Here is a 26,117-nt window from a genome sequence, read left to right as displayed (position 1 = left end):
AGGTGCAATAATTGCTGTTTGGTGCTGGGCAGAAAGTGCAACCCACTCTCTCTTTTTTTTTTACACCTCTAGTCTCATCCATTATGTTTGCAAACTAATATTACACCATTGCCATCATAAAATGAGCACAATCCGTCTCGTCTCACAGTGATGAACCCTTGTGGCAGACACAATGGTGGTTGCCAGCAAATTTGTGTCTTGAGTCATCGCACTGACAATGATGGTCTGGGCTTCCGCTGCAAGTGTCGCCATGGTTACGACCTGCAGCCTGACCGGCGGACCTGCTTCAGTAAGTTTCTTTGACATAGAGGGCAAAATGACTTGATATTTAGAGTTGGACTGTTATTCACTTCACATTATTTTAATGCTTTCTGTCATTTTTTCATGTTTTTTCATTAGTCATAAAAGAATTAATCAAATTACAATGTTGTGTAATTTACATTTTCATTGCAGTAATTTTATTATTATTATTATTTATCAAAGGTAGGTACACATTCACCTACAAATAATTGTATTCATACCAAGTAATTACAACTTTTTCAACTACTTTTCAAATCTTAATTAATTGCAACAACATACAGTAAAACATGTCAGGGATTTAGGATTTAAAAGACAGTAACCACTGTTACTTACTCTTTGAACAGAGGTGAAGGACTACTTGTTGGTGGCCACCTCAATGGCGGTGCGGGGAATCCCACTGAACGTATCCCTCCAGGAGGACATCACCCTTCCCCTCACAGGGCTCGGGACTTCTTTCTCTGGCTCTGCTGTGGAGTTTGATGGCAAAGAGGAGGCCCTTTTCTACAATGACAGGTCCAAAGGCCTCGTCTATAAGTCAAACCTCAATGGCACCAGTGAGTTTTTGTGTAATAAGTGCTGTTACAACTGCACTGAGTGAAATCACCTGTAAAAACAATACATAATGTTATGTAAAATAAATGTAAGTTGATGGATATAATTTTCTGTATGCATTCTTAGTTCAACAGATTTTGACAGGCTACAGAGTGGGAATTGTTGATGCTATGGCCTACGACTGGACCTCCAATGTTTTGTTTTGGACCTCAAGCACCTACAGGTCGGTGGTGGCCTTCAGAGTCACAGACAAATCCAGACGAGACATTGTGACTGGACTGAGGAACCCAAAAGGAATTGCAGTGCATCCCAGTGCTGGGTGAGTGTTAAAATGTATCAGGTGTGATTGGTTTCAGTGTCATTTGCACTTAGATATCACAGTCTAGTAATGCACCTAAATACGTATAACAAGCACTTTATGCAATATATTGAATCTGAATAGATTTGTCCTCTTGTTTGTCCACTCATGTTACCCCACAGCTACTTATTTTGGTCTGACTGGAATCGTCCAGCGGTCATCATGAAAGGCTTCACTGATGGCAGCAATGCTGTTCCTCTGGTCAACACAACACTGGGATGGCCGTATGGACTCACTGTTGACTATGTGTAAGCACAGTGACGATTACAATGATGACAGTGAGGATTATAGTTTGATCTCACTGAATAATTCCAAGAATCAAGGAATAAATTATTGTATGTGATGTGGATTACAGTATTCCTATATATTCACTGGTTAATTCCTTGTGCTCGGCCTTCATCAGGATGGACCGGCTATACTGGGTAGATTCCCTCTTGGCACAGATTGGTCACATCGGCATTGAAGGATTGGACAGACAGACATTCAGCAATATCGGCCAGATCACTAAACCCTACTCTCTAACAATTTATTCAGGTGCGTTTCTTGGTCTCACCTCATAACTGTCCTTTATTCTAGTACACCTATTGTATATTACACATGCAGAGTATTATTCATATTGTACAGTATATGATGTTATTAAGGTTTATCTGCAGCCTTGACTCAATAAAACCCCAACTTTATTATAAAGCTCTAACAATTCTCAAACAACTTTATTTCAGAGTTTATTTTCATTTAGACCAAAACAGTGTTACATTCAAAATGAGTGTTAGAATTTCCCGTACATTATTTTGTGCCTTAAGCACAGTTGCACATATTAGAATTTAATAAGCCACTTATTTGAGCTACTTTCTAATTGAGCCACTTCTTGTACCCCCTCTGAAATCACTGCAGTATGGCTGCTCATGACTCATTGCATTATATTTAGTAAATGTGCATTTGTTTTTTATATCTTCTGCCTTTATTACAACACTGAGTCATGTGTTTTTATCTTCTAGACTACCTGTATGTGTCTGATACAAGGACTAGAGCAATATTCGAGATGAGGAAGCGGGATGGAGGAGGAAACATTATGATCAGACAAGGAGTCACTGGAATTATGAATGTCAAGGCCTATACAGCTGACCTCCAAAACAGTAAGTTCACACAAAGGGAGCCATTGGAGTCTGTGAATAATTTTAATACTCCAGTCCTGCAGTAACTCAGTCACAGTGTTGAGTAAGCTTAGATACTTTGTGTATGAACAGGAATTGAATTTCATCACAAGAAGGCAGGGAGAGCAGAGACAAAATGGAGCGAGAAAAGAGATTAAAATAGCATTTTCTCAAACTAATCAATGACTGCAGGACCAGGGCAATAGTTGAGCTGCCAGTCAGCCAGATATAATAATCCACAAACCCAATGACTACTTCTTCACCATCCTACCCACAGCGTTCACCAGCCGGTGCAATATGGTACTCAACGGGCTCTGCAGCCACTTCTGTTTCCCGACTCCATCCTTCAGTCGAGTGTGTGGGTGTCCATACGGCATGAAGCTTCAGGCCAATCAGAGGGACTGCATCAAGGATGATTCTGTTCCCCCACCTGACAACAATTGTGGCTACTACTCCTTTGAGTGTGATGAAGGACGCTGTGTATCCAACTCCTACATCTGTGATGGTACTGCTGATTGCATAGATAAGACTGATGAGGCCAACTGCACTGATACAGGTAAATGTGTGAGAAAATGTATATTATAGAGCAATCAGTTATACTAATCCAAATGCCCACCTCATATATTTTTACCACTACCTAACTCCCAGGGGCAACCTGCTCTCCGCAAGCGTTCACCTGCAACAACAAACACTGCATCCAGCGCAACTGGCGCTGCGACGGCACTGACGACTGTGGTGACGGTTCTGATGAAATCAACTGTCCCACTCGTCTCCCTACCACCTGTGCTGCTGCGTACTTTACCTGTGATAACAATAATTGTATCTCTAAATCATGGGTGTGTGACGGTGACAATGACTGTGGTGATGGCTCTGATGAACATAACTGCAGTAAGTATATAGGGACTGTCCATTTTTATCTCTGTTGACACTTAAAGAAATTGGTTCATACAAATATTATCTTGCAAATGTATTGAAGCAAAAATGCTTTATCTGTGATTGGCAGATTCAACCATCACTACATGCGGTCCTTCCTACTTCCTTTGTCCCGACCACCGCTGCATATTCAACTCCTATGTGTGTGATGGAGACCAGGACTGCTTGGATGGCTCTGATGAGAAAAACTGTGGTAGGAATAATTTGATTCTTTGTTGATTTCTGTTTTAGGCATGTTGGTCATGTATATGAGACTGAATACCTTCTTATATGCGAAATTCTTGAGTTAAGTGCATTCATTTGTTGTGCTGTGATCATTTATCTATCTGTTCTTCTTTGTTTTTTTACTTGAAGAGTTTTCCTGTGCCTCCTATGAGTTTGCCTGTGCCACCGGGGACCAATGTGTCAACTCAGGATATCGGTGTGATGGAGTGTTTGACTGCAGGGACCATTCTGATGAGCGAGACTGTCGTAAGTAAATTACACAGGCTAATGCTGGATAGAAAAAACTATCAATCATGTCCATTAATTCTGTAATGATAACCAATTGTACCACTTGAAAATCAGCCAGCTTTATTGTTCATACCATATTCACTGTTGTTAACATGAATCAATGTACAGTGCCAGTCACAAGTTTGGACACACCTTCCCATTGACTTGAATGAAAAAGTGCATCCAATTAAAAACAGGACAACAATACATATTACACCTCTTGATGTCAAGTTTTCTGCTGCTGGGTTACTGACATTTTTAAATGTCTGTGGTGTCTCCAGCCACTCGAGGTCCAGGCCTGTGCCATGACAATGAGTTCCAGTGCCAGACCGATGGCCTCTGCATTCCAGATGAGTGGGAGTGTGACGGCCATCCAGACTGCGAGGATGGATCTGATGAACACAACTCCTGCCCACAGATCACCTGCAGACCCAACTACTTCCAGTGTACCAACAAGGCGTGCATCCCCTCAAGCTGGTTGTGTGACGGCGACAACGACTGCCGGGACATGAGCGATGAACAGAACTGCCCCACCCCTCCATTTACTTGTCCTTCCGATCAGTGGCAGTGCCCCACTGACCAGATGTGCATCGACCTGGACAAGGTGTGCAACGGCCAGAGGGACTGCCCTAATGGAGCAGATGAATCACCTATCTGCAGTGAGTTTCACAGACATCACATCATGTACTGTAATTTAAATTATATTTAGCCCTCAGACAAGAATACTAATATTATAATGGTGCTGTTTTATGTGATTTAAAATATGAGGGGCTTGTATGAATAATCAAAATGTAGCACTATTAGACAAGAAAATCCTTAAAACCTCAGAATTAAGTGAATATTGAGTCTAAGTTGGCAATATTTTTGAAAAAACCCCAATACATTTGTAGCACATCAGTGCAATAAATGTACAAGAATAATAATAAAGAGAAAATAACTTACAAAGACAACACACCACTGAAATGGACGATACAAATCAAAATGTCAGAACAACTAATACAGCTAGATTCTTAATAAATACATAAATGCTTATTAACTATCATATCATTTCATGAAGACCAAGATGACTGTGTACTGAACAACGGGGGCTGCAGTTACCGTTGTGTCCAAGGACCATTTGGGGCTCAGTGCATCTGTCCACCGGGATTTCAGCTGCTCAACGACTCAAAGACCTGTGAAGACATCAACGAGTGTCTGATCCCAGGTTTCTGTAGTCAGCAGTGCTACAATGAGAGAGGAAGCTTCAGGTGCTACTGCTCGGATGGTTACCTCCTAGAGCCTGATAGACGCACCTGCAAAGCTGCAAGTGAGCAAAAAAACATGGCATTACAAATAAAGCTGCCTGGTATAACCTACTAATTAATTATGATATGATATATGGAAAAAATCATTTTTACATATGCAATTCCCTTCTCTGCGGAGAATGGAATTTTATCCACAAAGTGCTCTTGAAATAATTTGTTGGTATGAATCATAATATTTTTTCTGCCATTAGACCCTATAGCAGCTGTACTTCTGGTTGCCAAGCGCAGTCAGATCATTGCCAACCAGATCAACATGAGACCACCCCAGATTCTTCCAGTGATCAGCGGTTCAGGCATTGTGACTGTAGACTTTGATCGTGTTACTTCCAAAATCTACTGGGCTGATGCCTCTCAGAAGAAGATATTGAGCGCCTACCAGAACGGCACCGACAGACGGGAAGTAAGAGACATGATTACACAAATGCATTAAAGTAATATTTCACAATAGAATGAAACTCAATTGAACTGTGCAAGATTCTCATAGTCAGTGTTCAATGTGTTGTGGTGTGTCTGTTGCTCTAGGTTTTCTCCACTGGTCTGATGGTACCCGAGAGTATAGCTGTGGACTGGGTGGCAAGAAACCTTTATTGGACCGACTCTGTCATGGAGAACATTGAGGTGTCCACTCTGGATGGTCGCTTCCGAAAAGTCCTCCTCACCAAAAATGTTACCAGCCCTCGTGGACTGGTTTTAGACCCCCGTAATCAGTAAGTAGAGACTCTTTGAGGGAAACTTACAAGGCTATTTAGTTAGTCTTTAATTTGGTCTTATATCACTGTCTTTCAAAACCTTTGAGCCTTTGAACAACCTGTTGCAAGACATAATAAACCTTTTGTCAAAGTGCCTTATCACACTGTCATTCTTTCCAGTACCAACGTGATGTTCTGGTCCGACTGGGGTCAGAACCCCAGGATCGAGCGGGCAGACATGGATGGAACCATGAGAAGAGTCATCGTCAGCACAAAGCTCTACTGGCCCAACGGCCTGGCCCTGGACTACACCACGCGTAGGGTCTACTTCGCAGACGCCTACCTCAAATATATTGACTACTGTGACTATAACGGGAACAACCGCCATCAGGTCATAGCAAGTGACATGGTATGTTAATTTTGATACAAATGAAGAAGTGATATAGTAACCATGGCAATCATTTAGTAATGCAGTCAGAAAGAGGAGAAAATGAAAACACTTCACAGAAACAAGATGAATCAGGAACAAGTCAGTCACCAAATGTTTCAATTTGTGAAAGGATTTCTGACCTGATGTCAATACTCAGTGCCATTTCTTTACATATGAGAAATTGTATTGTATTGTATCAGTTTGATCAAGAATCACAATCACAACTGAACATTTTTATCATTGAATAAGAATTATTCCTTGGCACATGTATCAGTTTTAAGTGACTTAGCTGACATTAGAGATGTACAAATTAGCAAAAATGTTACTGTAACAGTAAAGTACATTTTGATCAAACATGTCATATGAATGTGTGTAATTGTATCAATATAAATCAGGATGGTAATGAAAAGGAGCATCTAAGTTAAAATGGAAAAACAAAACCTTGTTAGGATGAATTTGAAAACCTATCAACCCTGTTCATGCCCACTTGACACCCAGGTTCTCCAGCACCCACATGGTATGACAGTCTTCGAGGACCACGTCTACTGGTCGGAGCGCTACACCAGCAAAGTGATGAGGACAAACAAGTTCCACGGTGGCAACATCACCACTCTGATGAGCAGCGTGTACCAGCCCATGGGCATCATTATGGACCATCCCGTCAAACAGCCCGCAGGTAATTTCTAATACAGCTTGCTTGGATACCTGTAGTTTCCTAACATGTAGTGAATGTATGTATGTTGATGCAGTGTTGAGTTGGTGTTGGTAAAAGCATCTTATGTGTCGTCACAGAGAGTATACATTTAGCCCTCTGGAGTTTTTGTGGGCCTGAGAACTCATAATATGAGAATTATGTGAACTTATCAAAAACTTGCGAACCTAAGTTGATCTAAAATATGGCATCTAATAGTAAAAACAGGCTACTGAAATTACACTAACCACATACAACAGATACAAATTTAGTCACAAAAATCCTAAAGTTAACAGAAAATAATACACTTTACCATATCAGAGGCTGCAACCAGCATTTGGAACAAACCATACAAAATTGGCGAGATGTCTGTTTGAAGGTGACACTGTGGTTCTGTATTTAGCCATCAACCCATGCAGAGAACACATGTGCAGTCAGCTGTGCCTGCTGTCAGGCCGGAGACCCAGGTACTACACCTGCCACTGTCAGTCTGGCTGGAAACTGGATGCTGACAAACGCACCTGTATCCGAGGTAGGCCTTTTTTGCAGTAGCTTTGATTCAAATTCATTTTGTAGTGTGTCTGCACAGTTGTGTGAGTATTGTGTTCCTCTTATCATGTGTACTTCTACTCTACTCTAGACAGTAATCCCTTCTTGATGGTGGTGAGAGATTCAGTGATTTTTGGCATTCCTCTGGACCCCGCTGACCCCTCCAACAATGCGATGGCCCCCGTGTCTGGCATTAGCCAGGGGCGGGACATCGACTTCGATGACCAGCAGGAGCTTGTCTATTGGGTGCAGAGCACTGTGAGTGGAGGTTTTGAGTCAAACCCTTGAGGAATGTTTTATGATATATAATGATTACTGTGACTCAAGATTAGGCTTTGCACAACACCAAGAGTTTACAATTTCTACAACATGTAATGGAAATTTATGGATAATTACTGGTGCCCACTTGTTCATTTTCTTGATTATTAATATTATTACTTGAATATCTGCAGTTTCAAAAACACTTCTTTTGATGCATTTTCTCTGATTTTGCTCCACCTTTCAGGGTTCTATATGGCAAGTGAAAACCAGCGGCGCCAACAGGTCTGAGTTTGCTCCAGCAGCACTCATGGGATCGCCCTCTGGTCTGGCTTTTGATTGGATAAGCCGAATGATGTATTACACCAATCCCACTGTTAAAGCCATAGAGGTGAGTGTTCATAATTAATGGCAAGAGCCCAATTTTGCCAAAACTAGCCTTAGATGGGTTATAGAAGGACAAAAAGCAACACCTGAGAGACATATTTAACCATTTAACAACAAATATACTACTTTCCTGTTTACTATCTCAGCAAGACAATCTTATTTAGACTCATTACTGTTGTATCTCAGATTTCCCTCTTTGTTATTTATTTATTTAGCATTTGTTTCATTTAATGTGCAATACATTAATGTTTCTTCCCTGCATACTTTTGCCTTTTCTCACTTAATTTCTGTTTTTTCATTGTTATTGTTCAAATAAATAAACTAAACATAACACTTCACTTAGGTTATCCGTGTAGATGGAAACGAACACTACAGGAAGACCCTCATCACCTCTACTGGCAAACCGGAGGGAGCAGGAGAGCCCATTGGAATAGTCCTGGATCCAGCCCGAGGGTAAAGTTTCTGTTTACTGAATAATGGAAGGAACAAATCATCAAGTTTCAGTTTCATATTCAGATGCTTGTCCTCTCTTCTGTGATCCTGAACAATAGTTATTAATTTGTACATACTTCCTAGCACAGGAAAGATAAAAGCAACAGACCAAGACCTCATCAGAATTATTTGAGATAATAGCTGGCTGACAGGACAAAGTAGTCTAATTGTTTTAATGACCATCATGTAATTGGACATTTAAAAAGAAGATTTATTCCTCCAACAGCTGCATGTCCATCACAGTCATGTTTCTTGTCATACAAGAAACCCACCCCAATCAATTAACAGTAACAGTCTCTTAGCATTTCTTTAGAGTAGGTGAAGTAATCCAACAAAGACCATAAGAAGATTTTTTTTGACCAAGAAAGGATTTTTACACATAGCTAGATTCAAAATTTTGGATACCTAATACACACATTTTTTTTTTACCTCCATAGGAAATTGTTTTGGACAGACAAGGGGTCAGACAGTGGAGTTCCTCCAAAGGTTGGCAGCGCTGACATGGACGGAAGCAATCTCAGGAACCTCTACACAGGCAACATGGCCAACATAGGATTCATCACCGCTGACATTTCTACCAGGAAACTGTACTGGGGTGTGGCAGGCTCAGGGGTGGTATGTACAGTGTACATGCTTAATGTATAGACTAAGAACAAAAATATTATCAGTTACTGTACATTTCATTGCAAGCTGCAATTTAGGGATGTTGTGGGGAATAAACTCTCCTCAACTCTGTTTACCCTCCTTGTTTACCCAGATTGAGAGTGGCACAATGGACGGTATAAGCCGGGTGACGGTGGTCAGTGGTCTGTCCCACCCATGGGGGCTGACAATCTACCAGAACCACCTCTACTACACCGACCTGGACTATGAGGTCATCGAGAGGGTGGACAAGGACACGGGTGCCAATATGGTGGTGATGAGGAGTGGCATGTCTGGCCTGCGTGCCCTCAAAGTGCACGCCAGAGATAGTACGTAGATTCAGTGGTTTTATATTTAATTCAGAGGTGTCTGTCCTTGAGCTTTTTGGTGTTTTCATCCATTATGCAACAGGCAATTACTGCCAGTGAGGGAGCGAGTTTAGTGTCCTCCTCAAGGACAGGACACTGCAGGATTGAGCACCACTTGTATATCTACTCTTGAATGTAGGTTTTCAGAGAAGATTTCACCTCTGTGTCTGTGCTTGATTCATCGAATGTGAAAAATGTTATTAAGATATTTTAAAAAAATGAATGCTCAATGAATTACAACTATGAACAATTTAGAGTGCAGCATATATTTTCAGAAACTAAATAAATAAAAAGATATATTTTTTTAAAAGTGCTCATATAAAACAGCATGTTTGAGCAAACACAGGGAAAAAGAAATCCAAACTTGCTAAATTTTGATGAAAATAAAAGATTTGCTCTAATATGCCTTTGAAATTGTTGGTCAGAGATTCAGCACAGCACATGACAGTTTCATTGCACTAATATGGGCTCATAAGATCCAATAATGCTCACCACCACCACCACCATTGTCTTTGTCTCTCCCACCTCAGACTCAGCAGGGACCACTAATGCCTGCAGCTCCAACAACGGGGGCTGTGCTCACCTCTGTCTGCCCAAACCAGACAATAAGAAGACCTGTGCCTGCACCACAGGCTTTTACCCGTCTCAGGATGGATCCCGCTGTCAACAGTATGACTCTTTCGCCATTGTCTCCACCCCCAAGTACATCCGTGGTTTCCACATAAACAGCTCTGACCACTCTGAGGCTATGGCGCCTGTCGGTGGACGTACGTTGGCTTTATATTGTCCAATTTTATGTTGTTTGAGCCTGTTGTGCATATTATACAGCATTATCTGTGAATTGTTAACCAGTTACTACAGGCAGGATCCACTGAATACTGTTTACCCTTTTGCAGTTTCCTACTCCAGTAAGGGGAAGTTGGACCTCCATATCGAAGCTGGCTTTGTTTACTGGACTGATAACAGCACCTCCACCTCCTATAGGGGGATCTTCAGGGCCAAAACAGACGGAGGGCTTTACAGCAGTGTCATTGCCTCAGGCGTTGGAAGAGGAGGCATCCAGGGACTTGCTGTAGACTGGGTTGCTGGTATGAAGCCAGTTCTGTCTACCGGCCATCCCTTCATTTGTCAATTTTAGTTACAGGGAGCAAGCTCTTATCATTCACCTTAGAAAAAAGGGTCATAAAACAATAACTGTAAAAATAAATTAACTATATATTTAAAAAATATATAAATCAATAATTTGTGTTAAGTTCCTGTAAAACTTATCACTATTGTACCCTTCAAAGAATTATGACTGTGTATCTCTGTGCTGACAAATGACACTCTCTTTTCTTCCCATCTCTCCATTTGCCTCCTCAGGTAACTTGTACTTTAGCAATGCCTTTGAGAGTGAGACCTTCCTGGAAGTGCTTGCCATTAACACCACCTACCGAAAGATTCTCTTCAAGTCCTCCCAGGACAAGCCCCGTGACCTGGCTGTCAGCCCCAAGCTTCGCTACCTCTTCTGGACTGACGGTGGCCAAACACCCAAGATTGAGCGGTCCCTGCTGGATGGCACCAACCGCACGGTGTTGGCATCAGAGAGCCTGGCGTCGCCTCGTGGCCTAACTATTGATTATATCAATGACTTTCTCTACTGGACAGATGATGTTCTTGATATGTTCTCGCGCATGGCCTCGGACGGCTCACAGAGGCAAATTATCCGGTATGGGAGCCGGTATCCATCTCCAACAGGGATGGCTATATTTGGAAACTACATGCTGTGGGTGGATAAAAAGCTTGGCAAGCTCTTCCAGGCCAGTAAAGACCCAGCTAACACTGACCAGCCAGAGGTGAAAGTGAAACCAGCTTAATTTACCATAGTTTTAGCTTTCATAATAATCCTATTTTGTGATCTCTCATTAAAACAACCAAATAATTTGCCATTTTATATCTAGAATTTCTTGTTCTTTGCACAAAAACATTTTTCAGTCAGTCAGACACAAGATTTTCATAGTTTTATCTACACCTAAATTGGCATAATGGCACTATTCAAAGCAACTTTCCTGTCCAATTAGAACATCATCTTATTTTGGGCTGGACAAAAAGGAAAACCATTGGGAATAGAGAAAACAGAGCAATTGCTGCTGCTGCGGTGAACAGGAATTAGCTACAGAAGCAATAAAATGTAGCAGCTGCAATAGCAGTTAGTAGTTAGCATCAATAATAGCTTAGTGGCACCATCATTTTCTTGTGTCCAAAGAATGATTTTGTAAGATAAAAAAGACAAACTTTTGATATCAGTTAGAGTCAATTGTGGATGTTTAATGATCCTTCTGTGAATGTGCTATGCCCATGCCACTAAATAACAAAATATGTTTTTCTTATGTTACCAGGTAATCCGAGACAATCTTGACGGACTGATGGATGTCACCATCTTTGACGCTCACATCCAACCGACATCTGCCAATCAGGTGGACTTTAACCCATGCCAGGAAGATAACGGGCGCTGCCAGCAGCTCTGCTTCGCCATGCCAGGCCAGGAGAAGCCAAAATGTGGTTGCGCACATGGATCACTCCTTAATAATGGCGTAACATGTGGTTATGGACAAGATGAGTTTCTAGTTTTCACCACAGACTACACACTGAATAGCTTGAGGTTAGATCCCACAGATCACAGCAGCCCTTATCCAACAGTGAACCTGGGCTACAACTTGATGGCACTGGATTATGACTTTAAGGAGAGGCGAATTTTCTTCACCCAGAGCAAGGGGATAGGCCGGAGCAGGATTGGCTACATCACCACAACATCAGTCGCCAGCCCACCTGTGTTTATAGCCACAAGTGAGCTAAGCATTAATTATGACTTGTAATATTTTTTTCCTACTGTTTTATTGTTGCTTTTTGTTTGTCTTTACCACTTCCTTCTCTTACCCTCTCTGTTTCATTTTCTCATTTCCTTAAAGATCTTATCATTTTTGCCTCCCTTTATTCAATATCCTCCTATCTATTTTATACTATTCAGATTTGGATGACCCAGAGGGCTTGGCGTATGATTGGGTCAACAAGCGTCTCTACTTCACTGACTACTACAGCAGAAATGTAGAGTCCATTGGGGTGGATGGGATGAACCGCTCAATCATCGCCCATGCGAACCGCCCCAGAGGCATCATCGTCGACCCCTGCTATGGGTAAAAACAAATGACCATCACTTCACTAGCATATGTCTACAGATTGGACAAAGATATAAAAATGTCCAGGTTTTCACTGTGATGTGAACATCATCAAAATACACTGATGAGCTCTCTCTCCTCCCTTCTCTCCCTGTTCTCTCTGCCCAGTTACCTGTACTGGACTGACTGGGCCAGTCCAGCTAAGATTGAGAGGGCCACACTGGGTGGAAACTTCCGGACTTCCATTATTAACAGTGGTCTCTCAACGCCCAATGGTCTGTCTTTGGACTATGAAGAGAGGATGTTGTACTGGGCTGATGCTTCACTGTATGTTCACTATTGTATTACAAAGTAGTCAAGGGACACATTTTGTAGCATGTTTTCTTGACAACTTCTTTCTTACCTAACTGCTTCTCTCAGAGACAAAATCGAGCGGGCTACTCTGACGGGTGAGAACCGACAAGTGATTGTGCAGGGGGTCCAGCACCCCTACGCCATGACTGTATTCCAGCAGGACATCTTCTGGACTGACTGGACTGAAAGAGCCGTCTTTAGGGCTGGGAAGGATGATGGCTCTGGCTTAGCAGTGTTGGTCCAGGACTTGCAGTACCGCCCAATTGACATCCACGTCTTTGCCGCGTCTAAGCAGGAGAGCTGCTCCAGCTCCTGCCAGCAGTTCAATGGAGGCTGTAGTCATATCTGTGTTCCTGGTAAGAGCAGATTCATTCACTGATTATTTCTATGTTCCCTTCAGTTCTTCTTAATTCTTATATTCCCTTATATCTCTCCTGCAGGTCCTCTGGGCCCTGAGTGCCAGTGTCCTCATCAGGGGAAGTGGTACCTGGCCAATAATGGCAAAGACTGTATCCAAGACACTGGGAAACGCTGCCCACCAGAGCAGTTCACCTGTCTCAATGGTAACTGCATCTCTGCACGCTGGAAGTGTGACGGCTACGACGACTGCCGGGACAACTCAGATGAGCTGGAGAGAGTGTGTGGTGAGAGATGAAGACTTTTATCAGTATATAGTCACCATTTTGGTAATTGGCCTTGACCCTTTTAACCCTTTTATGCTGCTAACATAAGAATGTAAGCTAATTTAGCTGTTAGCTTGATGTTGAAAAAGAGAGAAAGCAGAAATCCAAAAACATGAATATCATGGGTTGAGAGTAAATCTACACTCCATCGTTCCTCCTGCCCAGCCTTCCACACCTGCTCAGCCATGGACTTCTCCTGTGACAACGGGCGCTGCGTGCCGCTCAGCTACGCCTGTGACTACACAAACGATTGTGGTGACAACAGTGACGAGCGTGACTGCCCCTTCCCCACATGTAACCCTGCTACTGAGTTCACCTGCGGCAACGGTCGATGCATCAGTGCAGCCTTTGTCTGTGATGGCCACAACGACTGCAAAGATAATGCTACCTCTGACGAAATCAACTGCCGTGAGTGACAATGATCAAAGGGTTGATTGGAAAGATGTTTTTAAAACTTTCTGACTTGAAATCATTGATTTAACTTTAAAGACTCTAATATATGAGTAACCATCTCCTCTTCCTCAGCAACTACAGTTTAGGTTCTCTTGAACTTTAATGATCAGTACTAGAATATCGTGGTTGTTGATCCTGTGGTTGATGTTTTTACCTTTGCCCTCCTCAACCTTCTCCAGCTGACAGGCAATGTCCTGCGGGCCAGGTCAAATGTGACCATACCAACATCTGCATCTACCCTGAAAACCTGTGTGATGGTTACAACAACTGTGGAGACAACAGTGATGAGAATCCTCTCTTCTGTGGTAAGTTGAATCGTCAGCGTCAGAGAGAGACCTGCTCTTCCTTAGCAGAAACTGTATAACCCACAAAGTTAATGACTTCCTTTCTTAGTAGATTCAGTAGAACTGTACATGGATATAGGTCTAAATCTGGCTGTGTGTTACTGTGCTACAGCGGGTCGCACATGCTCTCCAGACCAGTTCCGCTGTGATGGAGGGATTTGTATCCCTGGCTCTTGGGTGTGCGACTCTGTGAGAGACTGCAATGATGGGACAGATGAACCTCCCTCCTGCGGTGAGTTTTCTGCATTAACATTTGATGTTTCAGGTATTTAAGCAAACAAGTGACACTTTTCTTCACCTTGACAGGTCTCGATCGTTGATGGAAGGGCATCAAACTGTTAATTACGTTTATGTTTCTAGTGTGTCATTCTTTTTGTATGTTTACTACATTCATATTGAAACGACACTTCTAAGTTGCATATTCATTTTTTTGCATACAACTTCTAGCCAAAATCCTGAAAAAGTGAGAATGGAGGTCACTTTTTTGAAAGTATAAATGATTCTCAATGGCCTGTTGTCATGGTGATTTATTGATACAACTGACTTAGTGATTACTTTACAATATTTTGAGATTTCAGGCTCAAGAACTAATTTTTCAGCCAACAAAAATATTTCATGCCCCTTGATAACAGTCTTTCTCTTTTTCTGTTCCTGTGCAGAGGATCAAATCAGGACATGTGGTCCCAGTCAGTTCACATGTACCAATGGCAACTGCATCCCCCAGTCAATGATCTGTGATGGCAACAATGACTGTTGGGACAACAGTGACGAGGCTCCCGAACTGCAGTGTGGTGAGATGGCACTTAGAGACTGGATACATACACTATATTTAAGCTAATTTTTGCCTTGTTTCTCAGCTCTATCCCATGTCTCATCTAAATGTTGCCTCCTCATACACTTTCTTCATGTGTACTCTAGAAGTTGAGTTGAAATTTTAAGAGATACTTGATGTCATATATGGTTTATAGTATCATGGTTTATTCATCGGCAGTTTGTTCCTCTGTTTGTCTCTCTGTCTCCTGCAGGCCAACGTACCTGCAGTTCCAACCAGTTCACCTGCCCAACCTGGCACCCAGGCCACGCGCGCTGTGTGCCCTTAAGCTTTGTGTGTGACGGGGAGAAAGATTGCGCCAATGCGGCTGATGAGCTCCAGAACTGCCCCAACCGGACTTGCCATATGAATGAGTTTGCCTGTTCTAATGGTCTTTGCATTCTCATCCCCTTCCAGTAAGTAGAAGGAGTGTGTAAGTGAATAAAAGTAGACATTTGTCACAGAAAAGAGTTGAATTGATTACTCCTCCTCCCCAGCTGTGACCGTGTGAACGACTGCGGGGATGGCAGTGATGAGTTGGGCTGTACCTACGACACGTGCAGCAGCAACCAGTTCACCTGCGGCAATGGAGCTTGCATCTACGCCTCCTTCACCTGCGACGGGGAAAGTGACTGCTTGGACGGCTCAGATGAGGCAGACAGCTTGTGCACCACGCCCCAACCCACTTGTGCTCCTCAGCAGTACATGTGCAAGTCAGGGGAATGCATTGACCTCAACAAAGTGTGCAACGGACAGAAGGACTGCCAAGACAACAGCGACGAAAAAGGCTGTGGTGAGAGATACAAAATATGTATTAATCCAGTGGAGCAAAACAAAAGAGTTTCTCTGCAAAATTGTATACATATCTTCCCTAATAGATAATTCAATGTCCTGAAAATGGATGTCCACTTGGTTGAATTTTTGTGAACCAAAATACAAGACAAATCACCATATTTTATGGGAATTTTGTGCTTTCACTCATTTCCCTGTTTTTAATGATGGATATTTTCAATTCTCTTTGGGATTTTTGTTAATTCTGTATCATTTGCAGAAATCTCAAAGTGTTAACATACAAGATATACATGTATTCCCCCACATTTTCTTGTACTCAAGGGCTGCAACCAATAGTTATTATGATTATCGATTAATTTTAATTAATTAATTAACAAAAAAACATTTAATTTTTGCTAAAACGTCATGAAATAGTGGCCTGTTTCACGAACAGTCCAAAACCCTGAGATATTCAATGTACAATGATAAAAAATAGAGAAAAGCAACAGTTATCTATTTCCAAAAGGTGTTATTGATCATATTATCAGTTAACTAATCTTTTCATAAACTTTATAGGTTCATTCTAATCTGTGAAATTCTTCTTGTCTCGAGTTGTATACCTGTGTCATCTTCTTTTCCTGTCTTCTTTTAACTCTGTTTTCTTTCTTCTTTCTGTCTAGGAGTCAATGAGTGCCTCAACCCTTCAGTCCACAAGTGTGCCCAGATCTGCACTGACACCCTCACCGGTTACTACTGCTCCTGCCACCCCGGCTATCAGCTCATGCCAGATTCCAAAGCCTGCGAGGACCTCAATGAGTGTCTCAGCACACCTGCTGTATGCAGCCAGATCTGCGAGAATGCTGTTGGCTCGTACCACTGCAAATGTGCTCCTGGATACATCCGTGAACCGGACGGACGCACCTGCCGCCAGAACAGTGGCATTGCCCCATATCTGTTGTACAGTAATGGGTACTACATCCGTAATTTGACCACTGACGGATCACAATTGAGTATAGTCCTGCAGGGATTGTCCAACGTGGTGGCCTTAGATTTTGATAACATTGAGAAAAGGCTTTATTGGCTAGACGCAGGGGCTGGAAAGATTGAGAGGATGCGTTTTGATGGCAGCGACAGGGAGACACTGGCAGATAACAACGTGGGAGGAGCAGAGGGCCTGGCACTCGATTGGGTGGGCAGGTGTGTCAAATCGGAGGAGCTTCATTTAAAAATATGTCTTAATTATTAAATATTTTATAATTCAGTAATGTATTAATACACACTCAAATGCATAGATACATTTGTGTGAAAACCAAGACCCAAGTGAATTTTACAATTTGTCGGAGTACTTTGATCTTTCAATTGATTTTTCATTAGTTGGAAACTTGGAAACGTTTTTATCTATATTAAATTTGACCAAAATATGTTAATGAAATCTTGTTGTGTCTGCTGCAGGAAGATGTACTGGGTGGACAGTTATTATGGCTCAGTTCATGTGATGGAGCTGGATGGACGCTACAAGAAGAAGCTGCTGTCTGGGGAGTTCACAGATGGGAATGACACTTATATTATCAGCCGACCTCGTGCTGTAGCTGTCAACCCTAAATATGGGTACTAACACACACACACACACACACACACACACATAGTCACACTCGCGCACACACACACATACACACACACACAGAAGTCTTGGTAACAGGCTGACAGTAGAACAAAATGTTTACAGTTTTACATAGCAAAGATGTTTCTTCTGTTAGACTTCATTATAACAGCACTGGAAAAAATATGGAATCCATACTGGTCCAGTTAGCCACAGGAATGGGAAAGATAATAAAATGGGTCCAAAATTACACTACTAGGTGTACTTGCTATTTGCAGTTTGCCATTTGCTGGAGGTTTTTAATCATTCAAATTTACACTAGAGTTTGCTCTTAAATCCTGTCTTTGGATTTTCCCCATCCCTCCCTCCTGTTCTCTCCCTCCCTGTCCTTTTTTTACCAGATGGCTGTACTGGACTGACTGGGGTGACACAGCATATATCGGCAGGGTTGGCATGGATGGAAGCAATGTCAGTGCCATTATCACAACTAAGCTGGAGTGGCCCAATGCTCTGACCATAGACTACACGACCAACAAGATCTTCTTTGCTGATTCCCACCTTAACTTTCTGGAGTGAGTTGAGACATTCAGACATAAATCCATTTGTCATCAAGTATGATTCAGTGAGGCACTGAGTTCCTAAAGTTTCTCTCATGATAACAGTACCATGAATCTGTATTTACCCTTCTACCAACTTTCAGCTTTGCAGACATGGACGGCCAGAACCGTCACCGGGCCATTGCTGGTACACTTCCTCATGTCTTAGCTGTTACCCTGTTTGAGGACTGGGTCTACTGGACGGACCAGAACACACACACTGTGGAGAAGGCCCATAAGTACACTGGCGAAGAGCGCACTGTTATGGGCAACAATACACACCGGCCCTCTGACATTCATGTCTACCATCCTTACAGGCAACCTCGAAGTATGTAAATTTGAACTCTTTTTTTGTCTTACTCGCCTGCAGCTCAGAATTTACCAGTATGTTATTTGTTTTTAATTACCTTTTCAGGTGAAAACCCCTGCTCCTCCCATGACCTGACCTGCAGTCATCTGTGTCTGATTGCACCCGGTGGGCAGCGTGCTAGCTGCCAGTGTCCAGATCACTTCATCGCCCTTGCTGTGGGCTTTAAGATCCAGTGTGTCGCTGACTGCTCTAGCACCCAGTTCCGCTGTGGGGACAATGAGAGGTCAGGTCACTTAGTCAGTCCTTCAGTTTTTAAATAGTAAACATCTTTGCAAAAAAAAAAAAAAGAAAATATTTCAAAAGTTGGCCATAAAGATCTCTTTACAGGCTACTCATGTTCTATTGCGATGGCAGATAATATTGTAATAAATAAGCATAAAAAAGACAGAATTGAGAATTTCCTCACAGTTTTTAGTTATTAGATTTATTGTGATCATTTATCAGAATTAATTGCTAACAAGACAATACTTAAAACACTTTTTAAGCAAGGTATGTGACTCAGTAATTAATAAACTTTTACTGGCAGACAAGACCTGAATGTGTGCAGTTATTTAAATTTATAGGCCAGTGTTTGTGCATTTGTAAGAAAACAGGTAACAGCAAGGTGTTTACATGTGTTAAGGTAAATTCAATTTTTGTGATAAATTCAATTTTTGTGATATATGTTCTTCTATACTCATCTTTGACACTATGTTAATGCTACCTTGCAGATTAGCTTTACATTTGTATTCTTTAATCTAACCTGTTTGTGCTACTTTTATCTTATAGGTGTGTTCCTATATGGTGGAAGTGTGACGGCCAATCAGATTGTGGTGATGGCTCAGATGAACCTCAGACCTGCCCAACCCGTAATTGCCCCGTCGGCCAGTTCCAGTGTCAGGACGGCAACTGTACCTATCCTGGCTTCATCTGTGACGGCGACTCAGACTGCCCTGATGGTTCAGATGAGGGCGCTGCTCTCTGCAGTACGACAATTTATTAAAATTAAATTAATTATTTTAAACTGCATTAGTGTAGGACATCAGATAGGAAGCTGAAATTAAAATTACTCACGAGGATCTATGAAGAAAATGTATTTCAAGCTGTAGAATAAGTTGTTCTGCACTAACAGAAATAGGCAATTGGAAAGGAATTTGAACTGGGATTTACTTGGATTATTTTAAATCTGGCCAGATTTTTGTTTGGATATTGCTATTAAAGTATACAACATTTTCTGGGAAAAAATCCAAGCCTTGGCCACGCTTAATCTCAAGAGAAGCCCTTACACTTGAGATTTAGCTCAGGCAGAAAGTTAAGATTGAATTTATGTTAAATTTTCAAACGGAAGTCAAGCTGCAGTCTGTCCCTGTAGGTGACCACCGATGCCAGGAAAACCAGTTCCAGTGTAAAAACAAGAAGTGTATCCCTGTGTCCTGGCACTGCGACGGGACAGACGACTGTTCAGATGGCAGCGACGAGGACGCAGACATTTGTGGCCAGAGGACCTGCAGACCGGGACAGTTCCAGTGTGCCAACGGGCGCTGTCTGCCATCAAGCTATGTATGTGACGCCCAGGACGACTGTGGAGATGGATCAGATGAACCATTTGAAACCTGCAGTGAGTGGCAGTTTCAGTGAATTAAAGCCCTGAAAAAACAAGAGGGTGATATAAGGTGGATGGCAGAAGAAGTTACACATTATATTTCATGACTTTTATCCGCATTCATGAACCAACAGTGTTCAGGTTCAGTGTCTTGCTTAAACATTTTTTCTGTGGCTGCAGCAGGAATTTAAACCCCAAATTACAGGACAAACTGCCTGATTTAGATGGCATAGATTTATCTGTTTTTTAATTATACATAATCAGTGTTGACTCAGCCATGTCCAAAAAGGAATCCCAGTGAAGTAATGTTGTATTGCACATACTGCACTATGGATTTTCTTCTTTCTCTAAGCTGTATCTATTTTTCTCTCATCCTCTTCCTTCTGCTCATTCTCCCTGCATGTTTCGCTCTGCTTCATTTCTGTCTCCCTCATTCATTCTCATATCTTATGTTGTCGTCATCTAACATTTCTTTCTTGTCATCCGTTTCTCTCACTCTGCTCCATCCTCTACCATCTCCATTTCTCACGCCTCTCTTTATCACTCTCTATCCAGTGGGTCCAGACGACAAGTGCGACGAGGACACTGAGTTCTCTTGCAAGACAAACTACCGCTGTATTCCTCAGTGGGCCCGATGTGACGGCACCAATGACTGCATCGACAACAGCGACGAGCAAGGCTGTGGTCAGTGCCTGTGTGTCAGCAGATGTGTTCTTATGTAAAGACAGGGCTGTGGAGAAAAATCTGGTCCAAGGAGTTAACGAGTTATTTTAGGGTGAACAGAGACATATTTTTTTTCTGCAGAAGGTCTGTGCTGTACTGAAACAGTAAACTGGAATTACATGATTATACTGTGTGTATATATATGATTGTTTGAGGATAATTACATACCATTTATACAGGGTTACCAGGCATATTATTTTATGAACTTTTTTGAAGAGTATGGTGGAGACAAGCACAAAATATAAGTGATATTATCACACTAACTACCATGGCTCTGTGTGTGAAATTTTAAAGTTATTTCAGATTTTATAGGTGGGAATTAAAGGGGTTGATTGTACTTGGTCTCATGAGATTCTGTGTATAATTTAACTCTTTAAGGGAATATGATGTTTGTGTTTGATTACCTTTTATGAAGTCTAAATCTTTGCACAACAAATGAAAATATCAGTGTGGTATACTGTGGTTTCAAACATGGGGCCACTGAACTTTTTTTTTTTTTTTTTAAATTGGCCACATGTTGAAGCAGCTTCTCTCTACTGCTTTCTGACTTTGTCTGTCAAACAGAGGAGGTGACATGTGACCCTCTGGGAGATTTCCGTTGTGATAACCACCGCTGTGTCCCCATCCGCTGGCAGTGTGACGGCGCCAATGACTGTGGTGACGGCTCGGACGAGAGGAACTGCCGTGAGTGTCATGCTCCATATTTTTCACCTCAGTCTATTTCGGTAACATTACATACCAGCAATGAATCAAAAAAGAATCATCTGTGCCTGCCAGGGAGTTGCAAAAAGAACTTTATTTCATCCCTCTTTGTATAATTCTACCCCACGTAAGATGTGTAAACAATAATAGCTCATTCTGATCCCAAACTGAAGATGTGTATATCTCTTTGAATATGATTGTCATCTATAGAGCCAAGGCCTTGCTCTGAGAGTGAGTTTCGATGTGACAACGCGCAGTGCATCCCTGGAAACTGGGTGTGTGACCATGACAACGACTGTGGGGACGACTCAGATGAACGAGACTGTGGTGAGTGGGTACTGCACACACAAGCTCACCTCCTCGAAATATCCACGCATATGTCACAAACAAACAACATGAACACACACACACATACACACATCTGTTAATGTCCTGACTCTCCTCCAGAGTTGCAGACGTGTCGTCCAGGTTCATTCCAGTGCGAATCGGGTCACTGTATCCCCGCTGTTCTGCAGTGTGACGGCCAGCCTGATTGTCTAGATCTGTCAGATGAGACCAGCTGTCGTAAGTAAACAACATGAAAAATAATGGCAGGCTGCCTGGCCTCTGCAGTGTTTTAGTGTGTGTGTACTTTGTTTTTGTATGTGAGTGTGTGTATGTGTGTAGTCTTTAATTATTCAGGTTTGAAGGCTTTAAAACTACAGAATGAAAATGTCTGAAATATGGTGCAGTAGGGCAAACAGCACTAACAGTTAGTAAAAAAACACTTATTTGGATGTGAAATGGAAAGTGCAGTGCAGTAGATGAACCACGAAGAAGCTCTACGAGATCCGATGTACATTTACAAGAAACAGGTTTAATTCTTTAACATTTGCTTTTGTTTTCACCTTCAAACATGTGGTCAAGATAGAGAATGGTTCAACTGTGTCTGTTGGAGTGCAAAGTGCTGAGAATGAGCTAACCAACAGATCCTCCTAAACTAAAAATATACAAACAGTTGATTGATTAACACATTTCCCCCACCTTTTCAGCCACTCGTTACCCGGGAGGCCGTTGGTGCCCCCAGAACGAGTTCCAGTGTGGGAACCATCTGTGTGTGAGCCAGAGCTGGGTGTGTGATGGCGTTGACGACTGCGGGGACCGCTCAGATGAACAGATCAGTTTATGCTGTGGGTAACATCTTGTTTATTGCACATGGCAAAGTCTGAAAAGCTTGTGTTTGTGTTCTGTGTTTTTATTTCTGTGTGATCAATATAATCATAATTCCAACCCTAAACCTACCTAAAACTACTAGACCTAAACTTCAAGCAAAGGTTAAGAGGATTTTCATGTTAGTAAGTAGCAATACAAGTAGCAATGTAATTTCCATATAAGCAAACTTTCTTTTCTGTCTTGAATGAATGACTGTTAACTGATTTAGTGAATCTAAGCAGAAGCATATAATCAATACTATATATATAATCAATCATAATTCAGTCATGAAAGATGTAGCCAGAGATGACACAAATGAGGAGGGAGTCAATGTAGGAATTGTTTTTGAATTTTATACTCTCAGAGATTTTTCTAAGATTCGTGTGTGTTTGAACAGTGAACGTCACCTGCGAGATGCCGTCCAGGTTCCGCTGTGCCAACGGCTACTGTATCTATTCTGGCCTGATGTGCAACCAGAAGGATGACTGCGGAGACGGCAGTGATGAGAAGGAAGAACTCTGTATGAGTCTCACACACACACACACACATTGCCCACAATCTGTATAGTTTATCAGGGCTCATAAACGAAAAAAGACATTTAACGGTGCTATTTTTGTAATAACTGTGTGATAGCCTTAACCAGATAGATAATAATTTCATGTTCAGCAAATGCACCACTTATCATCAGTTTCTGGGATCGTCAAGGATTAGTCCAACACTAATGCCTCCTGAACCTTCCCCTTTAAGGCCAGTGAAATGGGAAATCCCAAAATGACATCAGTGTCTGCACAGGGCACAAAGCCTGAAACATGCCAGGGATAAGAAAATGGTCTCTTTTATGGAACTGTTACACAATCAGCTTAAACATCAATCAGAGCAAATTATTTTGAGAGGAGATTAAATAGTTATGTTGAGAGTGGAGGTGGACATTAGCTGGCTCATCTACATCCATTTGTTTTGAATGAGGAGACAGTAAAAATAGACAGAAGGGAACCTGCGGAGAAGCCTTGAATTTAATAAGTGATCTTATGTTGAAGTATGTGCCTACATACGTTTGAGTTCTTGACTGTGTGGGAGCATTAATATGTATACAGATACAGTATGTCAGTCCACATAAATGTGTATACGTGTGTCTATGTGTACACTTGTGGGTGTTGAATCTAGTGGGCACTCCACTCACAATTTTTTTTTTGTTTTTTAGACAGTTAGGGAGTGAAGAGCAACACCGCAGAGAAAGCAATGAATTCAATCTCAGACTAGTGGAGGCGGACCTGTTTCTGCTGACAGGTTGCGTACCCACTCAACCTTCTCTGCATACTTGATGACTCATACTGTCTGTGTCCTTCCCCAGGCCGCGAGCCCACACTGCCCCCGTGCACACTGGAAGAGTTTAAATGCATCAATGGACACTGTGTGGCTCTGCCCTACGTATGTGATCACAATGACAACTGCGGGGACCGCACTGACGAGTTAGGCTGCAGTGAGTGGCACAACAAATATTTCTCTGATAAAGTTTAATGTTGGCTATTAAAATGTTGTTGGGAAGAACACTATAAATCCTTTTTGGATGACAAAAATGTGACCTTATAATTAACTGCATCTTCAATTTTTTAAGAGGATGTTTAATTTGTTTTGGTTCCGTATTAGAAACCTTAATGATAGTCGCAGTATGTATACAGATAATAGCAAATATAAAACCATGATCAGATTAAATGTCAAGACTACAGAGATGCATTACACTCACCAAAAACAAACAAACAAAAAATCTTATAATTACAAGAAAAATATCTCATAATTATGGCTTCCATATCTAGTAATTATGAAAAGATGTCGGAATGGAAAGGTATGGATTTCGTAATAATGACATCTTTTTCTGATAATTTATCTGCATTTGAATCTGCACAGAGGGAGTTTAATTTTTAACACAGTAGCTCATGATTTTTTTATTATATAAACACATACTTCAGAGCAGAATATCTCAGTTAAGCCCAAACCCTGATGATAAGAAACTCAAATTTATACTGCCTTTTTATTTAGCTTTTTCATAGTTTTATCTCATCTGAACTGCTGTAGAACTTTACAGGTGCACAGAAATATCCTCTTAGCTGGTTTATTTATGGCTACATCAAGCTTCAGTCACATGGTGGCCCGACGGAGGTTCAGGGAATCATGGTGACCAGATAACTGGATTATAGTCAATAGCTAAATTTTGCCCATGTAAACTAAGCCATTGTTTGATTACATCAAAAGTAAGTAGCTCTTGAATTTGGCTAGAGATAAAAAGCTTTTTTGGATTGTATCAGAGAAAGTGATCCGTGTTGTCTGGCTCCAGATTTTGGCCACGACCGCAACTGTGAGGAGAAGCTGTGCCAGCAGGAATGCACAAACCTGAACGGCACCGGCTTCATCTGCTCCTGCAGACCCGGATACATGGTGGACCCAGACAGCACCTACACCTGCCTGGGTACACATTCACACAAACACACTCTCTCTCTCTGTTGGGGGCCTCTAAGAGTTCCCTCTCTTCCTTCACTCATACACATACGACTGCACATGGATGAACAACCTGATAAAAATTGCACTAATAGCACTCAAAAAACTAAAATGAATATTTAATAAAATATCACTGCTCCATTTAACCCACCTGATCTGCTTCAACTTTAACTGTATTGTCCCTGAGGGAAAATTTGGGACGTTAGCACACAGACTAATGTACATAAAACATACATAAAACATAAAAAAAATGTATGCATCACATGACTATAATATCTAGAGTGTGTTTAGCCATCACTATTCAATCCAACTATTAAGTGTTAAAAAACATCATCACCACCCCCTAATAGTTACATGGTAAACTAATCACGAACTGAGTTGTCATGAATATTTAACAGTCTGGTGGCTGGAGAGATAAAAGAATAATTCAGCCTGAAATCTTCTCCACTGTGTCTCTTTGCTCTTCCAGACATCGATGAGTGCGATGTATACGGCACCTGCCCTCAGGTCTGTAAGAACACCAAGGGCAGCTACGACTGTGAGTGTGCCCCTGGCTACCGGAAAGTTGGAAACGGCAAAATGTGCGAGGCAGAGGGTGAGAGGAATATTTTGGTAAACAGTAGTTTCTAGACAAGAGCAACATACAGACATGAAACTTAGTGAAAAAATACAGATCAAATTGACTTGAATTGG

The 26,117-nt window shown here is 41.7% G+C and overlaps 1 protein-coding gene across 1 annotated transcript in view; it reads left to right on the top strand.

The window, feature by feature from the left end:
* lrp2b (low density lipoprotein receptor-related protein 2b) overlaps positions 1 to 26,117 on the top strand; it is a 39,456-nt gene that overhangs the window by 7,395 nt on the left and 5,944 nt on the right. The window contains exons 15-66 of the mRNA XM_044338402.1: positions 149 to 289; positions 645 to 854; positions 979 to 1,171; positions 1,333 to 1,458; positions 1,614 to 1,744; positions 2,206 to 2,343; positions 2,639 to 2,917; positions 3,010 to 3,249; positions 3,365 to 3,487; positions 3,649 to 3,765; positions 4,068 to 4,445; positions 4,844 to 5,092; positions 5,282 to 5,490; positions 5,613 to 5,797; positions 5,960 to 6,188; positions 6,708 to 6,885; positions 7,304 to 7,432; positions 7,541 to 7,707; positions 7,955 to 8,098; positions 8,438 to 8,547; positions 9,024 to 9,201; positions 9,344 to 9,557; positions 10,127 to 10,363; positions 10,493 to 10,684; positions 10,959 to 11,431; positions 11,975 to 12,422; positions 12,604 to 12,769; positions 12,920 to 13,078; positions 13,172 to 13,461; positions 13,546 to 13,749; positions 13,954 to 14,196; positions 14,421 to 14,546; positions 14,698 to 14,817; positions 15,245 to 15,376; positions 15,611 to 15,812; positions 15,894 to 16,189; positions 16,848 to 17,364; positions 17,620 to 17,775; positions 18,169 to 18,339; positions 18,468 to 18,691; positions 18,779 to 18,956; positions 19,502 to 19,698; positions 20,085 to 20,330; positions 20,871 to 20,999; positions 21,603 to 21,722; positions 21,951 to 22,067; positions 22,188 to 22,304; positions 22,772 to 22,909; positions 23,329 to 23,451; positions 24,283 to 24,411; positions 25,264 to 25,395; positions 25,894 to 26,019. Coding sequence (XP_044194337.1) covers positions 149 to 289; positions 645 to 854; positions 979 to 1,171; positions 1,333 to 1,458; positions 1,614 to 1,744; positions 2,206 to 2,343; positions 2,639 to 2,917; positions 3,010 to 3,249; positions 3,365 to 3,487; positions 3,649 to 3,765; positions 4,068 to 4,445; positions 4,844 to 5,092; positions 5,282 to 5,490; positions 5,613 to 5,797; positions 5,960 to 6,188; positions 6,708 to 6,885; positions 7,304 to 7,432; positions 7,541 to 7,707; positions 7,955 to 8,098; positions 8,438 to 8,547; positions 9,024 to 9,201; positions 9,344 to 9,557; positions 10,127 to 10,363; positions 10,493 to 10,684; positions 10,959 to 11,431; positions 11,975 to 12,422; positions 12,604 to 12,769; positions 12,920 to 13,078; positions 13,172 to 13,461; positions 13,546 to 13,749; positions 13,954 to 14,196; positions 14,421 to 14,546; positions 14,698 to 14,817; positions 15,245 to 15,376; positions 15,611 to 15,812; positions 15,894 to 16,189; positions 16,848 to 17,364; positions 17,620 to 17,775; positions 18,169 to 18,339; positions 18,468 to 18,691; positions 18,779 to 18,956; positions 19,502 to 19,698; positions 20,085 to 20,330; positions 20,871 to 20,999; positions 21,603 to 21,722; positions 21,951 to 22,067; positions 22,188 to 22,304; positions 22,772 to 22,909; positions 23,329 to 23,451; positions 24,283 to 24,411; positions 25,264 to 25,395; positions 25,894 to 26,019 — 10,176 coding nt within the window. The remainder of the gene's footprint in view (positions 1 to 148; positions 290 to 644; positions 855 to 978; positions 1,172 to 1,332; positions 1,459 to 1,613; positions 1,745 to 2,205; positions 2,344 to 2,638; positions 2,918 to 3,009; positions 3,250 to 3,364; positions 3,488 to 3,648; positions 3,766 to 4,067; positions 4,446 to 4,843; positions 5,093 to 5,281; positions 5,491 to 5,612; positions 5,798 to 5,959; positions 6,189 to 6,707; positions 6,886 to 7,303; positions 7,433 to 7,540; positions 7,708 to 7,954; positions 8,099 to 8,437; positions 8,548 to 9,023; positions 9,202 to 9,343; positions 9,558 to 10,126; positions 10,364 to 10,492; positions 10,685 to 10,958; positions 11,432 to 11,974; positions 12,423 to 12,603; positions 12,770 to 12,919; positions 13,079 to 13,171; positions 13,462 to 13,545; positions 13,750 to 13,953; positions 14,197 to 14,420; positions 14,547 to 14,697; positions 14,818 to 15,244; positions 15,377 to 15,610; positions 15,813 to 15,893; positions 16,190 to 16,847; positions 17,365 to 17,619; positions 17,776 to 18,168; positions 18,340 to 18,467; positions 18,692 to 18,778; positions 18,957 to 19,501; positions 19,699 to 20,084; positions 20,331 to 20,870; positions 21,000 to 21,602; positions 21,723 to 21,950; positions 22,068 to 22,187; positions 22,305 to 22,771; positions 22,910 to 23,328; positions 23,452 to 24,282; positions 24,412 to 25,263; positions 25,396 to 25,893; positions 26,020 to 26,117) is intronic.

Source organism: Thunnus albacares, chromosome 20, assembly GCF_914725855.1.
Source record: "Thunnus albacares chromosome 20, fThuAlb1.1, whole genome shotgun sequence".
NCBI classification, from domain to species: domain Eukaryota; kingdom Metazoa; phylum Chordata; class Actinopteri; order Scombriformes; family Scombridae; genus Thunnus; species Thunnus albacares.
The sequence above is the reverse complement of the archived record's forward strand: the minus strand, read 5'-3'. Positions and strand labels throughout refer to the sequence as shown.